The 18,201-nt window shown below is 46.7% G+C and overlaps 1 protein-coding gene across 3 annotated transcripts in view; it reads right to left on the bottom strand.

Annotated features, from left to right (window-relative positions):
* Window positions 1–18,201, bottom strand: part of DNM1 (dynamin 1) — a 67,327-nt gene that overhangs the window by 12,627 nt on the left and 36,499 nt on the right. For all 3 annotated transcript variants that reach the window (XM_082775781.1, XM_082775780.1, XM_082775779.1), the window contains exons 11-16: window positions 15,289–15,375; window positions 15,005–15,075; window positions 14,532–14,583; window positions 11,955–12,068; window positions 1,204–1,313; window positions 515–626 (exon numbers count right to left, since the gene is read on the bottom strand). In XM_082775781.1, the coding sequence (XP_082631907.1) occupies window positions 515–626; window positions 1,204–1,313; window positions 11,955–12,068; window positions 14,532–14,583; window positions 15,005–15,075; window positions 15,289–15,375 (546 nt within the window). The remainder of the gene's footprint in view (window positions 1–514; window positions 627–1,203; window positions 1,314–11,954; window positions 12,069–14,531; window positions 14,584–15,004; window positions 15,076–15,288; window positions 15,376–18,201) is intronic.

Genomic DNA, 18,201 nt, shown 5'->3' with positions numbered 1-18,201 from the left:
TTCTCTTTTAAAGGAGAGCAGAATGCTGACTGCAAGTGCTGCAGAACAAGGCTATGTGAAGAGAAGGAAAAAAGAAAATCCCTTCCTAATTGGGAAAGGCAAGGAATGGGCAAACTATAAAAAAAAAAGTTGTGAAGCTCCTAACAATGCCATGCAACAAATGGTACCAAGAAGCAATGGTACCTTTGCTCAGCAGACACATACCACTTAGTAGTCAGGTAGTTAAGCATCCTTGTACTAGGGATTTACTGCCTGCAGAACAGGAGAGCTAGGAGGGCTCATCAAGGCAGTCTTTGACTACTTTGCCTCCCATCTGAGGTTGCCAGTTACTACATCCCAAGCTTCCTTAAAGGAAGCATCAGCACATATCAAAAAATTAGATTTGTTCTAAAATATCCCCACCTCAGGAAAAAGACACAACCTTCATAGACTTATTTTTATCATAAGAGTACGCAGCTATCCTTAAGATACATACTGTGTTCCTTCCCATCCCATTATTATTGCTTTAACTTACCCCAACACGTTCTGGGTAGACCCCTGCACGAAGGAAGGAAGCCTTCCAGCTATCCACTTCCTCCTGGGTCTCACAGGCCAGCTCCAGCTGCCGGTAATCCTTGTAAACATTTCTGAGAGGAAGACAAACATTTTTTACTCTTATCCACTGCAAAAGAGGCTGTTGCCCGTATTTGACCAAAGTGTCAAATGGCTAGGGTATCTTCCCATCATTTTCAGGCAGATTACTTGCTAACATCCTTCTGATGTCCTTGCAGAGGGACCAGTAAATAAGTTTTTCATTAACAAGGCTGCCCCCACATCGGTTACTCCCTCAAACCTCTGGCCTTACCCTAAAAAGCCCCAGTTTCAACAGGGACTAAAAGATACTCCCTTTTCAATTTTGCTCACTACTGGACTTCAATCAACCTGTTTCCCTTTGTCTGTTATGGATTTCCCTATTTGCTCACTAAGAACAGTAATGTTTGATAATAAATATGGCAACCATGGCCACACAGCCACAATAAATAGCTGAAGCTCACACTGCAGACCACAAACTGGTGAATGAATTGGCAAACAGTTCTAAGACCAGAAGAAATGAAGCTATACGTCTCTTTAAAAGTCACCTATCTCCTCAACAATTAGTTTTAAAGGACAGTCACCAAAAGAAGATGTGTGTATCAATTGTTTGGTGTTGAGGTGTGAGCTTACCTCTGTTCAGTGTTGAATAGAGCAAAGATGTGCTTGCTGGACATGAATCCCTTCTCAACATCTCGCAGTTTCAGGTTATCCACTGGCAGCATGTACTTCTTCTCCTTCTCCTGAAAAAGGGGATCAGTAACAAGTCACTCGCTGCTCCAGGTGAAGCCTCTGTTCAATGCAGGCTGCACACCACCAGGGAGGCACTGGGAAGCACTCCCAACCCAGGCTGGGCACAGCAGACAAGTTTTCCTGTTACCCTTCAGTCATTCACACAGAACTGCAGCCATCCACCACACAAAAAGCCTCACCCCGACCAGAGCTCCCTCAGCCTCACTTACCAACACTGAAAAGCCAGCCAAAGAGCTCCTCAATGCATGACACTGCACCAAGAGCAGTGTGCTTCAAGCCCCATTCCCTCCACCTCCCAAAACTGCTGGTAAGAAAGTGCTTGGTCTTCGAGCATCGTTTCCCTATGTCCCTCACAAACAGACCTCCCATACCTTGCTGCAGCATCTTTCAGGGACTATCAGCACAGGGGACATGCTGGCCCCATCCCAAAGACTCACAGGGAGGTTACTGCTTGCTCTGTTTTACACCACAATTGTTGGGCAAGAAGGGCTCAGTATGAGCTCTCTTGCCACATCCAGTCAGTCATATGCAGCCCTCACAGCCCACTGCTGTCATCTCAGTGTTTCTTTTTTTTATTTATTTTATTTTTAAGTCACTAAAAACCTCTGATCGGTGTTCAAGAAAAGCCAGGCATGTGATAGAGAAGCTGTTTCAGCACACATTAGGGACTACATCAACTTAAACTCATCTCTTTAGAGAAAGTGACTTATTTCATCCTGTCACTGTCCTACACTTTAAAAGGGCTCACAGTACCCAGTACAGTATTATTTAAGCAATAATAAATACACATCAAAAGAGCAAAGAGTAAGTCTGACTACAATAAAGGATACTGTAAGGCTACCTGAAGGCCTCTTAAGTAATATGGCAACTTTACTGTCTGGTGACTGTTAAAAGCCACAGCCTAAAGCTGTCAGACTGGTCACCTGGAATTTTAAAGGGACCCATTTTTCAGAGTAACAGGATCTATAAGCTTCCTGTACCAGTTCCTACGAGGTATCTCCAGCTAGGAATAGAACAAGGCATCCAAAAGACAAACGCAACATTTTCAGTCCTAGGTATCATCTTTTAAAGAAAGAAACTCGATCTTAATTTTGATACTCACATCCAGAAGTGAAGTCAGAAATCATTCTCCCTGCTTAGTTTCAAATCTGAATCGACAGCAAATTAACATAGGAAGTTTGGTTTAGAGTCCTCATTTTGAGCATCCTGTTCCAGCTAGATACTATACACCAAAATAACAAGAGGGGGAGCCATCACACTGGTCTCCAAAAGGCAGAACACAGCTATCCAAGACTCAAAAAGAAACAGAGCATACTTGTCTGTGTAAGCATGCATATGTGGCTGTTCCCTTGTGAGCATCTAGGGTCTGTAGACCTTTCTTGATTGGAAACGAGAAAGTGAGATTGCTCTTGTGGGAAATGAGAATGAAAAGCAAGATTGTCAGTGAGCAGAGACCCTAAAGATCCAGCTAGAAGACAAGGGCAGGGCAGAGCAGCAGATAAGGATGACAAAGCTGCTGAGCTCAAACACATACAGGAGAGCAAGACCAACCTAATGCCCTCCTAAATTTCAGTTAAATCAATTTTGCTAAGAATACCAGACATGACACAGTTCAGGCGAGCCCCGAAGATTAAACTATACCAGCCAATTACTAGTTTTATGCAACAAGAATATCCTAGGAGTAAGTGACATCTAAACCAGAGATGACTTGGGTAGCTGCTAAGCTCTCCACTCCCTTTCACAAAATATATTGGGTTTCAAAGGAGGAAAACTATTCCAGGCAAGCTTCCCTGGATTTTTGAATATTAACAGGGAGGTAGGCAAGCACTTTTGTGAGGAGACATCTGTCATCCAGGTGCTGGTCTCAGAACCACAGAGACCACGTTGGGCTCTATAAGCCAAACAGCTTCCAGCTTTCTACTGCTTTCAGTTATTATTATGCTAGGTTAGGTTGAACGAGTGACCCAGAAGCGAAGTACACTCACTGCTGACTCCCTAGGCAAGACGAGCCCATCCCATTGCAGTCTCACTTCACTGGAACTCCCTACATCAACCAGAGTCTGAGCTAGTCAAAAAATAACAGACAAGAACGCTGTCTGGGAAAAGTCATTCTGTAGCATTAGAACCACATTATTGCTAAATTTCTACGGAATGAAGTCATTCTTCAGGGATAAGAAATAATCAAATAGTAAGGGAATCCCACGTCCTGATACAGAAACGCATGCTCTTTGCCAGAGTTTCAACTTTCACTCCTTCTGAGATCTCGTATAAATGCTGCTACACGATCAAGACAACACTGTCTCTACGTGCTGATCTTTCCATACACCGAAGACCCATCTAACTGCCTGCCAGCATGAAACTTTAGTCCTCTGGCTCCAAGGTAGAAAAAAAGCAATCAAATTGGAGGGCGCTGCTGCAAGGCAACAACCCCCAGCCCACATATATTGCACACAGCGTAACGAGCCCCTGCTGCTCTCCATCTCCCCACACCTCCCCCCTTTAAGTCTTGTCCACCCCACCAAGTCTTTCCAGCTTCTCAGTTTTCAGTCCAGCCTGTTTTATATCAACACTCTGACTTCATTTCCTGAATGTAGAGACAGGAAAATGAGGAACAAGCTGCCAAGGGCTGAGCCTCTCAGAACTTTGGCTGAGCCTTCTGCCCATATGTTAGCAATCCGGCAGTATGTGCTGTGGCTGAACAGCATCCTGGCCAAGGGGGGGAAAGGGCTTCTCTTTCTAGCTTTCCAGACTTAGGGGGGGAGAGAAAGAGCCAACACACATCGAAACGGGAAAGAGTTTGTGAAATACTATATTGAAAGCTTGTCTGATCTCAAGAGGCTTACATTTCTCTTATCTCCCCTCACCTATAAGAGGAAAAAGGGAAGACAAAACTCTCAGCAGCATAATATAGGTTCTGTAAGGTGTGCTTACGGGCTGCACATTAATCCATAAGGCCAAGGAGAGGTAGCAAAGTTGCAGAAGCACTCAGACTAGCTGTAGGAAGCAAAACAGGGATGCTCAGTGTTGGCTAGGGAATGTCACAGACACGGGGCTAGCTACCCCTGCTTGGTGCTGCCGTGCCTAACCAAGTCACACCGCTTGCATGGAGAACTGCAGGAAGATGACTGCAAGCTACTCACTCAGGCAGGATACGTGCCAGAGGATTGCTCCCCACCCCCGGCGTAGTGCAGAGACAGCCATATGGCTCTGTACTTCACATCTACCAGCACAGAAAGAAAATTCACATGGCCAGGAAGGAGACCAGGGTCCATTAGCCATTTGTAGTTGTGGAGTGTGAAGCACAGCAGGGGGGAAAGGGAGAGGGGAATGCTGCAGTTGCAACCTGATGATCTTGCACATCTTATTGTGACTGACTCCAAGATATTGGCTCTGGCCAGAGATGGAAGCTGTTTGTACTATCATCTGAATAGCTGTTGCCATCTTGTATATAATAACAGAGAAGAAACTCACAAGACTCAGCAGGCAGCAAGCCAGCCTGACTCAAAGCATTTCCTCCATTCAATCGGACAGTCTCAATAGCCAGTTACATTTTCCTGCTCTTGGATACATGTGAACTGAAGCTGACAGATGCATGTGTGGGCTCCTCTAAGGTTGGAAATTGGCACTCGCAGTACGAGAAAGTAATTGGCAGAATTATTAGGTCTCGTTGCATTCAGAGACCAAGAACTAATTAAAGATTTCCCTGTGGCTGCTATGACAGACACCTCCTCTTGCACAGAGGCAAGGGTCTACAGATATGGGAGAAGCACTGTCATTGTTTTAATCGCTGGCTATGTGAAATTAGAAACAATTCATCTTACTCAAACCTCTTAATCTCCCTTCCTTATTGTAAGATGTAAAGTTCCACGAGTAAACAAACCTGCCCCAGAGATGACTGGAATTTCAGTCAAATTCTTTACGGCATTTTGGGATCCCCTGTAATAATATTCAAATGGAAAAAAACATTAACATCATAATTAAGAACAAACACACTGCGTGGATACATGCCCACTACACAATTGCTAGGAATAAGTGTCTAGAGAACAGACTGCATTATGTGAAAACAAGTTAGCTGAACATTTTAAGTTGAACACCTCCAAGTGAGGTGCTATCAAGCACTCATCAATTTCTTGTTTTTACAAGAAAGATACACAAGGAATTTTTTATTTTATTTTTTTGCTAAGAAAGATACACACTGAATTCCTGAGCTGCATTTCTTTCAGTAAGCCCCAGTCACCCATAACACATAAGGTCATCTTTCCAAAACTCAGCCCACCTGTATCACTTTTACCCTCAGAACGTATTTACTGGACACTGATCACTAATCCAAGCTGCAAAGCAGCTGTAATGGCTTGTTTACATAGGAAAGCAACGTGGGTTTAAGTTAAACAACACACCCTAAGATTTTAAGCTGATTTGGTTCGAAAGCTCTGTAGACATTATGCCTGGACTCATGTGATTAATCACAACTGTTACTGCTGGCTTAGTGAGCACAGCATTGGTAATCAGCTGCACTTGTGTTCCTCACCTGCTCATAAAGTACAGGATGAGACATCAGCTGAAGTGATGTGCAGACCGAAACGTGCAGTTTAGTGCATGGCGGCCACAACCAGCTGCCTGCAGCCCTAGGAGGCCATCAGAGGGTGGACGAGGAAATGCATGCAGAAACCAAGTAGCTTAAGAACCAGAGAGGCTTCAAAACCTCAAACCTGCACCTTCGTGACCTCTGAGGTCACAGTAGTTCCTGCCATCCTCTGCAAAGGACAATGCACTTCCTCCTATACCTGCTTCTGTGCCAGGGCAGAGATGAACCCTCCTCAAGTATTTGATTTGGTTTGATCAGCAAAGCACAACGCACGCAATGTTGTGCCCCTCCAGGAAAAGGAGCCTTGGCTGTCCTTCTCCAGAACAGGGTTAGGGCCAGGTAGGAGCTGTGGGTGTCCAGATTTGTGGCTAGAAATCTCAACTGTCCACCAGCGTGCACGGAGGAAAAGGCAACCCTGGAAGGGAGACGTGCGGCACGCATAAAGCCCTCTTTATCCCTGCAGCACCAGGGAGAGAGGGAGCAAACCGCACAGGCTGGGGAACATCTGGAATCGTTAGATGGGAGCCAAGCAGCACAGAAAGCGGCGGCATTCCTCAAGTTTCCATGCGAGGTAGGGAACCTTCCTTTCCCCCGCGCAACCCTATCCGCCAGCCGGCTCACTTCCTGCCAACCTCCGGCCTTCCCAGCAGCCAGCAAGCTCCTCCCTCGAGTCTAGTTAGCTTTCCACTGCCACGTCAATTGAGGCAGAAGGACAGAAGGGAAGCAAGAAGGGAGGGAGCGAAAACTACAAGAGGGAGGGAGGCTCGGCAATGCCAGACGTGGTGGGGGGAGAAAGACGGGCTATGGATTGCTGCCGCAGTAGCTGGAGGCGAGCTGCAAAAGGCAACTGGCCAAGGTGGGTCAAAGGACCCTTTTGAGGGCTTGGAAGCAAAGGCTGATCTTGCTTGAGCTTTGCTCCGGACTCCAGGCAAAGGGGTTGATCTACAGGACAGGGCTGGGCAGGAGGAGATGGTGCATGGGGCCTGGGAGCCCTCCCAGCCAGCTCCACTAACTCTTGTGCCAGATCTATCAGGGGGAGAAGAGGGGTTGAATGAAGCAACAAGTTCTGCGCACCTACGTGGCAGCCAAAAACTTCACATTTTCTCCATGAACTGCAGTAATTGATTTTTTTTTCCCCCTCCTCTTTCTAAAAAAGGTGCAGCAGACCCCAGGTGGAAACCAGGTACCAGCCTTCTGACACCGGCACTGCAAGAAGGGGCTTGGAAGCTTGCTCTGAACTGGAAACACGCAGGAGCAACATCTCTTCTCAGCTGCCAGAAGAGGACGCTTCTTCACTCAGGACTTGGACCTTCTTTCACCCCATCTCTGCCCCCCAGAGCCCCATCCCAAAGGCAGGGAGGGGAAGGACTAATGAGCTGCTGAGAGCCGGAGAGCAGATCACAGAGGCTCCACTCCGTCTGCCCAGTGTTCAGACTACCTGTTCAGGACTACGAGATTGTACAGTAGTCTGCACATTGGTTAGGCTGTGCTGGGATACACCACACACTGCCAGTGCTGCACGGGGACGGCAACACCTGCACGGCAGAGGGACATGCTTGGAGAGGGTGGTGGGCTGCGGGAACAGCTGCATGCAAAGTCCATCCCTCAGCCTGGGAGGATAACACCCTTTGAGGCCATGCTTGATCACTTTTACCTGCCTCTTCACCAGCCTACTCACATCCTTCTTGTTCCTTCTCTCCCCTTCACCCCCCTTCTTTTAGCTTCACGCACTCGTCCCAGGGGTGGCTGCATTCAGGATGGCTTGTGTTTTACGTACTAAGCTTTGCCATAAAATACAGGGATAAACCTAAGGGCCTGGTGGAGTTACAACTGCCTTGCACTTTGCTACCTGAGAAGGCATGATCAAACAGAGAAAGGTGATTTTACATCTTAAAGAACATTGATCATTTACAAAAGAAAAAAGGATTGAGAGTTGGAGGTTTGGATGTTCTGGAAGTTGTTTGCTTTGATGTTTGTCTGGAAAAGAAAGAAAAGAAACAGTGAGTGAAAGCATAAGTAAGGACTGGGTAAGAGAATAGAGCGTTACCCAGGAGAAAATATGCACTTGAGAAGAAAATAATGAATGAAAGAGTTCCACAGATGATGTAAAGAGAAGGAACGTGTTTCAGAGAGCACCTGAAAACAGGAGAGGAAGCACCTCAGAGCAGACTTGATCCTATGGCCTTTGAACAAACTGGGTACAAAAACCAGGCTGCAGCTGGATTGTCAGTCACCACCTCCTTACAAGCTTGTGACGACTTGTGGGGATCAGCACAGAGACAAAAGGATTTCTGCCAGCTGAGCTGGGCCTTAAGGACAGACTGCTGGTGGCAGGGGGGATGGTGCAAGTGGGGGCTGCATGCATGCGTAGCAGGGGAACAACTTCAGTATTGATCCATGTATCTATTTTTAAGCTAGAATTGGACACAAGACACTGACAGGTACAGAATAAGCAGCTATCTAATGGCTGTCAGTAAGGTCACATTTTCCCCAGGACAAGGGAGAGTACCTTTGTACTTTAAGCAAAAGGGAAAGCAAAGAAAGCCCAAGCACAACTGAGGCAGCAGGAATCAACATGATGCACAGGGTTATGAAGCATCCCCACACACGCACCTGAAAGCGCCTAGAATTTGCACACGCAGGAATCAAAAGGCACTGCTACTGCATGCAGCTCACCAGTACTTCCACACCAGCGAGGCCATATTCTTCTCACGTAGTCACCTGCTACTACAAACCCCAAATTTCTAGTCCATGATTTACCCAAGGACAGAAGGTCCCATCTGTGTTGTACATTCACACAAACTGCTAAAGGAACAGCAGATACGTCCTCTGTGCCTGCTTCTCCACAGAGGTCCCCCTCCAGCAGGGAGCTTTATGAATAGGAACCACCAAGCACAGGGCTCAGTGCATCTTGCCTACAGGGTCCTCATCACCAGAAGCTCCAGCCCAGCTCACAGCCCCTCTTTTTCGGCCAGAGGGAAACCCCTGTGGAGAAGCAGGCACTGAGGATTTCATAAGGGATTGAGGCAGGCCTATTTGAATCAAGTCCTTGAAGCGTGTCCACTACAGCGCTGGTCAGTGTGCTGTGGTGCTGCGCTGATGGCCCTGGGGACACTGTGGCTTCCCCGAGCAGGGAAATCGTGTTCTGCATTGCCAGCAGGCAGAGCACGCTCCTCTCTGCCTCCCACAGCTGGCCTGCAGCACAATTCCCCAGCGTTCAGGAGGCGCAGGTACCTCAGGAGGGTCTCCAGGTCTTGGGAGGCCAGCTTTCTGTGGGGCCACTCTCCATAAGGCCAGCATTTGACTCATTGAGAGGAGACAGGAAGAAAAACAGAGAGCCCAGGAGCACACACACACACAGAAATGCTCTTGGCAGCAGAGCAGAGTGGGGAGCCAACTTTCCACCCCCGCCTGGCCCGCTCTTTCCTTCCCCTCCCATTCCCCAGCACACTCCTTCAGGCCCCTCCAGAGCATCAACAGCCATGTCCCTGCTAACATGTGATGCTGGGCCCTTTAAGACATTTTAAGTTTCAATTCCTTTCTTCAGAGGCAGAGGAAAAACAAACCAGCATTGCGGAAAGCCTGGTATTTCACTAATGGGGTCCAGATGTCTCCATTCCTCAGACTCTGGGTCCTGGCTTGCAAAACAGGGCAGGGAGAGGCTGCGCCCCTGCTCCCCCCAACGCCCTGCTAGCTTAGCCTTTCCCCTGACCCCACCACACCATTTCACCCTGCTCCTTCCCCCACCGCCACCCACAGCCCTGCCACCAGCACTTCCAGAGGCACACGACAGATTCGTCTCCCTTCTCGTGTCCTGTGGAAAGCTGCCAGAGCACAGGGGAACTGGGACCAGTGAGCCTGCAGAAGCACAGAGCTGGGCAGACAAAGCCTCCCCCTTCCTCAAAAAGCTGAAGAGAAGCAAGATCATTGTGTACAGCCTTAAAAAAAACAAACAGATTATTTCAGAAACCATACGGGACATGGATTCTCCTGCTTCTGCATTAGTGGGGAAACAGAGATCTGGACAGGCACACAGATAACCCTGTCTGACAGAGGGCCGTGCACTGCAGACAACCCTACAGGATGGAGCCAGCCACACACAAGACTGAGGTTTGGGATGGGAATTCCCATGTTCAAGGCTCTCCAAGCTGCCACTGAAACACAAACATTTATCTTCACTCTACTATGGAGTCCAGGTGGAAGCTGCTTTATTTCTGCCCCCCCAAACAGCCAGTGATCAAAGAGTTGAACCTGGGGAGGAATCAAAAGCACGCTTCCCTTTCCCCTCTGCTCCTGCTCAGCTAAAAACAAAAGGCTCCTTTCTCAGGAACTGCTCAGACTTTGTCAGCACTCCCTCTCCTGTGTTTAAGGGACCCAGGCCGGCAGGGGATTGCTTTAATTAGGCAACCCTACCTCTTGCTATGGAGAAGGGAAATGGAGCAGACCTCCAGTTGCTATTGACCCCCTAGGTTGCACTCCCCCGGGAGGGAGGAGAGGTCCAATCCCCATCCCATGCAACTGGAATCTATCAAGAGTTTATGTTACAGTCCTCCCTCCCACTCCCCAGGGGAAAAACAAGGAGTTCTGATCATCTCTGCAATACAGATGTAGCAGTTGGCTTTGATTAAACTACTTGGTGTTTATAACCACCCAATCAGCGTATGTAACCTGGAGGAAAGTGAAGCCTCCACAAGCAGCTCTGAATACCCAGGTCAGGAGTCTCAGAGCAGAGACGCACTGATTTAGCAAAAAGACATCTAATGCCCAGCTCTTCAATTATGAAAGCTCTGCCTGCTCATCCATAGCAGCATCACAGCAGTCTCCATGCAGAAAGTGATATTTAGAGGCTGATTCATCACCATATTTGTCATCACTTCCACCTGCTGAGAATGAAACAGACCCACTGATCTCAACTAGACAAAAATCCAGGCTCAGCTACAGCTCCCAGGCACACTGTGTGCCTCAAAACACCTGAGTGACAAAAAACAGAGTGAGGGACAGCAGTTTGATATCAGAAGCCTTCTGAGCACACTATCAAAATATCAATATCACACACAAAATATCAACTCTGAACGCATGACTACACCATAGCAGGCATTTTTCATCTCCCAGCATACTGAGTGGGGCTAACTCTTGTGATTACATCCTTATCAAAAGCATCCAATTATTCTTTTATTCTTTATTCAGTATAATCAAAGACAACAATTATCTACCTTCATCTTGCAGAGGAAGAAGCACACTTGACAATGCCAATTTCTTTCGGGACAACTCTAAATGCTTACATCATTTCCCTTATTTCCCACTGAAGCAGAAAGACACCGTACCACAATGCCAGCATTCTTAATATTCACCACTTTTAAGCAGCTCTACAGAGTAGGCCCATGTTACTCTCAGTGATATTCTACACATTACTATTTCAATCAGCAGTACTCCAACCATTCACAGCTGAGAATTTTACAAATACACATTACCTGGTTCTATATTGAATATACCATGAGACTTTCTTGCTTTGCAGGCTTAGGAACTGAATCCTGGAGATGTTACTTTACCAAAAGTCAGAAGGAACCAGCATTTGAGCTGCCCCTTCAGCTCTACGGCTCCTGTTGCTGTGCACAGAAAGGTGACAGCTTTCTTTGTAACCAGAACAGACGCATGAAAATCTCTGCCACGCTCCTTCAGAAAACTCACCGTGGCTGCCCCACAAATACCAAAAAGTCCAGACCTTGGACTAACACATCACTCTTGAATATAACTGTGACAGGAAGCCAAAAAATATCAGATTCATTCCCAGTGTCTGTCAACTTTCTGCTGAGCCAGGGCTTCAGGCACAGGTTACTCCCTGTGCATCAGGGAGGCCAGACCAATTCAGAAAAGCTCAGCAGTACTAAAACTGCTGGTAACCAGGCCCAAGGATGGTTTAATGGCTTCTGCTTATGTCAGAAGCTGCAGACAGTACTCAGAAGGCACACCTGGAACAGCAAGAGCTGAAGGCTTAATTCTAACAAATACCCAAGACTCAAGTCTCAGAGCTGAGCAAGCTACTCACTTCATCGTCCTTATACCAGGAGAGGTTCTCTGCTGTCAGGACAAACCAGTACTCCTTGGAGCCACCCTTCATGATCCCAATGTTGTTGATGGTGAGCCAGCCCTTCCGGATGACCTAAGGGGTTTGAAGCAATAAGTATTAATAAGACCCCTAAAAGCCCAGACTTAAGCGACAGAAGAAAGAGCAGAGGGTACCCCTACACACAGAATCACGTGGAAAGACAAGGAACACCGTGCTCTCTGCTGCTGCCAGAAGAGCCCCCCACTCAACTGGCCAGTGAAGGTTTGTCTCAGAAGGGCCAGGAATAGCACAAAAAGGATGCAGGAAGGAACCTGGCTGTGCCTTATATCCTCTGCCAAGGGAAAGAGATACAGGAAGAACTGTATTGAGAGCGCCTTGGACACTGGCACAACTACAGAAGCACCAGGTCACAGCAACACACCCAGAGAAGACCATGCCCAGAGAACACCAAGGCAGCAGTGCACCTTTTGGCACACTGCACGTGTGGTGTGCTTCACCCAACTCAGGAGTGTGGGAAACCAGTTTGAGAGGAAGAGATGAGCAAATAACTCAAGGAATTGAGTTTAATAACAAGGATACACTAAGTACAAGAACAAAATGGTGCATCTGGAATTAAAAGGCTGGACTTTAGCATACCCATGTATTCAAGTAGTCATTAACATAGAGCAATACAAGTTCCTGTATGTAACTCTGTTGAGAAGCCAAGCTGTTACTCTGTGGAACTCCAGTTCACCACGCGCTGCTTTAGAGCCTCGCACACAATAATCAAATACAAGTAATAAAATACAAGTATGCATCAGCTTAAGGCATTAGCTTTTATGTCTTACTGCACTGTTAACACCCAGGTACTTCTGCATGCGCTGTGTGTACCTTGTTGAATGGCTTGCTTGTTGAAAGTGACTGCACTGCATATTAGGAAGTTCCACTGTGTGAGCAGCACAGTCCTTTTACCTAATTTAACCTATAAAGGTAAACGTCAGAGCACTGGATCTTCACCTCATGCCCACTGATAAACCTGAGATAGTCCTATTCTCTCTGTGGACAGGAGAGGGCAGTGAAACAGAACTCCAGAAGCCTGGATTACTGCTTTTTATTTCCACCCACTCAGATGTGCCAGCAACCCTAGGATTTTCCTCAACATACTACCTTTTCACCTCATTTATGCTTCACATGTGCCTAGTGCCAGCTGCCTTCCTCTCCCCATTCAGCAGCAGAGGGAATAATTTGCCTGTGCACTGCTCTTGCCTTCCCAGATGCAACATTAATGTTCATTAGCACACCCTGCTGAGTGGCCTTCTACTCACCAGGATCTCATCCTGCAAAGGGGAACCATAGCAACAGCAGCAGAGCAGAGAGCAGGAGAGGAGCAAAGAGAGGAGAGATTGTTACTAGGAAAGCCGGAGCAGGAGAAGAGAGGCTCAAAAATAAATTGGAACCCAAGTCTTCTACTCCAGGCATTAACAAAAGTAACCCCCATCCCAAAATAAAACATAAAACCTGCTAAAGGGAAAAGCCCAGGCACTTTACAGGTTGGTCCAAAGCTTGCCCTTTCTGCTCTTTTGCAGTCAGCTCTTCAGCACAGGGTTTGAGGCTCCCTACAGCCACTCCAGATCCCATAAAGTGGGTGGTTGGGCAGTTCAGCCTGATGACCTACCTGCCAACAACACTGAAACAGTCTGCATGTTTGTGTGCAGGGAAAGGCGACAACAAACGTTCTGAAGCAAATTGATGTTAGGAGTAAAGGTCTTTAAAAAGATTAACTGAAAGCATTTGTTTTTATTCTCTATGAAACTGCTTGTACAGCTTTGTTTCTACAGGATCTTCTAGCCTAGATAGCATTGTCATTTTCCTAGAAAATCTGGAAGGTGTCATTAGCTCCTTTTTAATTGGATGTGCAATCCTTACAGTTCTTGAAGGAATAAGCAGACTCCTCCCCTCCACTGCTGTCTTCTCCCAATGGAGATGTTCTTATATATAACCAGTGCAGCCATGGCTATACATATCTGTCTCCCTGTACAGGGGGGTTAACTATTTCCAGCAACATTTTCCATCTGAGTGCCCATGAACCCTTGAAATCCCTTTCCAGAAAGAGTTTATTAGTAAGTGGCTCAAATGTGAGTGTATCTACAAGATCCTAAAGTGTTCTGTGCTACCTCACTTCAGTGAAAGAGCTGGCACAGCTAGCAAAGGGGCTGAAAACCCAGGGATGTACATTAACAACATTAATAGTTATTTCTACCAGAAAAGAAAGACCAGACAGCAAGCAATGAGCTTACATAAAGTGCTGTACCCCTTCTGGCCATAAAAGACTAGATTTTGATTATCAAACATCCATTTCTCTCTATGACACTTTCTCTCTGTTGCTACACTTAGTGCTTTGACTGCAGTGAGCCTCAAATACTATCCTCCAGGTACAAGCAGAGCTGGATCAGTATAAAAACCAAAAAGCCACAGCATTGAGCACCGCTGCATTTAGCCCAGCACTTGTCCACCTGGCAGCTTCCAGGTAACAAACATCCTTCTTGCAGCAGTGAAGGAGATGGAAACTTGGCCTACCTGGTTCCCAGCTGCCTTCTTCTTGCTCATCTGGCTGCTCCTCTGCTGAGCACTGCAAACAACAGTAGAGATATTCAAAACCCCCCAGACTCTTCTTCATCACCTGAATCCTGCTCCCATCAGATAGCTGTTACAATGAATTGAGGCCTCTCACCACTAAATTCCTAGTTTAGATACCCCAATCCACCTCAACCTGCTCTCTCAGCCTTGGTCTACTCATCTGCTCAGTCCCACACTTGGGTCACAAACCCTCCACAGCTTGACATAATGCTCTAACTCCCCCTTCCAAGCATCCCTAATTCTCCTCCCCAGCCTTGTGGTATGAAACCATTGAAAAGGGAGACAATACTGAGGGTAAAGACATACTTTGGGGGCAGCACAGGCACTGCTGCTTCTGAAAAACATTTATTGGAGCAGCTATGGGAGAGAGCCACAGGAAACACATTAAGATGAGACAAGATATCAGTGCTTACTTGGCAAAGCCAATGAAATCCTCATGGTTTGTATTCATGTAAGCCAGTTCAATGTCTATTAGAAGCATGACCTGCCAAACAGAGGCACAGACAGCACAAGACAGATGTTAGGTGACTGACATTGTCTTAATCAAGGCTCACAGAGAGAGCCTTTTATATAGTTCATCTGATCAGCCTCTGCTGCCAGACTCTCCTTGGCTCAGAGTTTGGCTCAGCCCCCTCTAGCCTAGACCACCCTCCACCCCACATCGTCTCCCCACTCGCACACCCTCCTGATCACCTACCTGATCTTTGGTCCTGCCTTCTCGCTCACGGATGTGGGTAGTAACAATCCTCTCCATCTCCTCACGCAGATGAGGGTACTGGCTGAGCTGCAGGAGAGAGAAAACACGTGCACATGGGAAAGGGAGGTATAAAGGCACAGGGGGAACAGCCCCCTGCATGTATGCATGCACATGTACACCCTGCAATCAGTTTTTTTTCCTAAGGGAAGTTCTGGGAAGCTGGACTTGCAGACAGATTTTCCAAGATCCTGGAAGGCTGCCAAGCACATAGTTCATTCCTTTTTGCTTTAGACTTCAAAGAATGGTCCTTCTCACTCTTACAGCAACCTTTGTGTCATGGAAAACCTGTTCCAAAACCACCATACTCTCCCTGGCATATGAACAAGCCAGATAACTTTTTTTTTTTGTTTAACAATTGTTCTAGATGTTCGACAACTCATTGGCTAAAGTAGACAAATGGCCCATTGCTGCAGCCTGCTAAATCTTATGAGAAGTCCCCTGGGAAAAGTGGGTTTTGATCCCCATTTGCTGAGGCACTAAGTGAAAGCATTTAGCCTTCTCCATCAACACCTGCAAGCAGAGACAGAGGACCTGACTGACTCAAGGGGCAATATCTCCAAGGAATGCTGTGCTCTGGGCATGCAGGTACAGCTCCTACCTCCTCTCTACCTGCATCAGGGCAGGATTACATAGCTGAAGTCCATATTCACATACAGTTTCTTTCAACTTCACTGAGGAAGGAATTCTTTCCTGAGTGCACTGAGAAAGAAGTGCAAGGACTTCACTGGCTGTAGATCAAGAGAGAAGCACCCAGAGGTCATACATGAGACACCCTTCTGAAGTGAGCACCTTAAAGCACCCTTTCACACAGTGCCTACCTACTTGCCTATAATTCATAAGCCTCTATCAATTTCAATAACAGTACCTGGATGCTACTCAGTTCAGGTTCAGCATGGCCAAAAAATGGATTTTCCATCCCCAGGGTCTAACTTATCAACTCTTCACCTATCCCCCTATGAAACTCTCCCCCCCCCTTTTTTTTTTTAATTACTCTTAACTACAACACCAAACAGCATTTCCTAGCATCAGTCTGTTTTTAAATATACCCCCTTGAGGGGGATAAAGAGTCCTCTGCCTGTTATCTGTACTAGTTTTGTTTCTCCAATTTATAAGAGCTTTTAAAACTGACTTGCCCATCCTAAACAAGCAATCATTTCAAGCAAGAAAGACTGGCTCAAAAGAGAGTAGCAGCACTCCTGAAAGCCAGATCTTACACTAACCAGCAACAGCTCTCCTACCATCTGACCACAAATAGCATCAAACCCTTGCAGTCAAGCAAGTTGCAGTAGCCTGGAACTGAATTTGAGAACTAGCATTAATACTGCCTATTTTCAAATGGGTCGTTTGTTTTGAACACCAGTGACCCTGCAGAAGCAGGAAAAAAAATGTGGAAATCAACATTCCCCACCACCACATTGTCTTGAGAATGCAAACTGGGTGTTCTCCGTGATCTTTATGATTCAGGCAGCTGGTTGCTTCAGAGATACATATAGGCAAAGCTTCCTGTTTCCTCTGAGGGAAAGGAGGGTTGGCAAAGGATTGACAGGAAAGTTAGGTCAAAAAGGAAAACAGGAAGTTGGAAAACCTCTAAGCAAGTCTCAGCTTCTTTGCTTCAAATAATAATTAAAAAAAAAAGTCAAAACACATCAACCCTCTCCCTGCCACCCCCACCCACCCCAAAGGCACGCAAAGAAAACACACTGTGGTTTATTCAGAACCTTGGTCATCCAGCAACATTCGTGTGCAAAAATAAATTGACAGCATTGGTCCCCATGCAGGAGCTTCCGACCCCAAGCATGCACAGGAGAAGCAAGGGCAGGCAAAGAAAAGTGACACCGACAAGCCACAGACATCCACCAGGGAACATGCAATAAGGCATAGAGGGACAAGGAATTATCATCAGCAGTACGAACAGCACCCAGAAATGCCATGACTCTGAAAGACAGGAGAGCAGGGACCCTTCGAGGGGCTACATCTGTCAGCCTGGGATCACATCCCAGTTCAAGTGGGTTTTCAATCCTCTTTTAGCTGGATTTTCCTGTTTTAAATACAAGCTCACAGCCCTCTTTGAAAACCAATTTGTCCCAACGTTCCTTAGTTCCCCTCTTTGCACATTCCAGGAGTTCATGCCAGCACACTGAAGATCAACCTTCAGCCAAAAGGATGCTGACTTGCAAGTCCTTCCCTCCACTTGTGAGATGCTGCAGTGCAGCCTGGCACAGAAGGTTCCTGATTCTGGAAGAACACTAGCTAGGACACCAGGCGTGCAAGCCTCCGTACTTGCACCAGCTTTCTGTTTATTTTGGAGCTACTCTCCATTTAACCAACTGGAAGAAGCTCAGAATCAGGCCAGGCAGAGAATGCCTGCTAGTGGCTAACTTTGTTTCAGTCCTCAACTCTAGCAGCCAACAGATAGTCAGTCAACTGGAACTCTCTCTGTGCAGGGAAAGCTGTGCTTCTGTAGCACATGAGGAACGGATGGGTTTGCCTCCTATGTTCTTTGTTAATACACTCCTATTATTCCATCTATGCAACTTTATTAACTGCACACAAAGATTTCTTCACCATCTGGGGGTGAAATGAAATAATTGTGACAGCACACAAACACCACCACAATAGTTCAGAACAGCAACAAACCAAGGCTACAGGACTGGTAAGCTAATTCACAAGGTGTTAGCCCAAGCTCTCTTCTTTTCACGAAACCTTGCAGGACTTCATTCCAAGGTTTCTTTTTGACCTCTGAAAGGCTGCATCAATCCATAGCACAGCAGACTGGGTGTGACCTTACAATTAGCATCAGTCCTGAAGTAGCCTTTTCCAGATGCCTCCCCTAATAGGGCATGCTTTATGTCC

The sequence above is a fragment of the Aythya marila genome (genome assembly GCF_965140915.1).
Source record: "Aythya marila genome assembly, chromosome: 19".
NCBI lineage: Eukaryota > Metazoa > Chordata > Aves > Anseriformes > Anatidae > Aythya > Aythya marila.
This window is presented reverse-complemented; position numbering and strand designations above follow the sequence as displayed.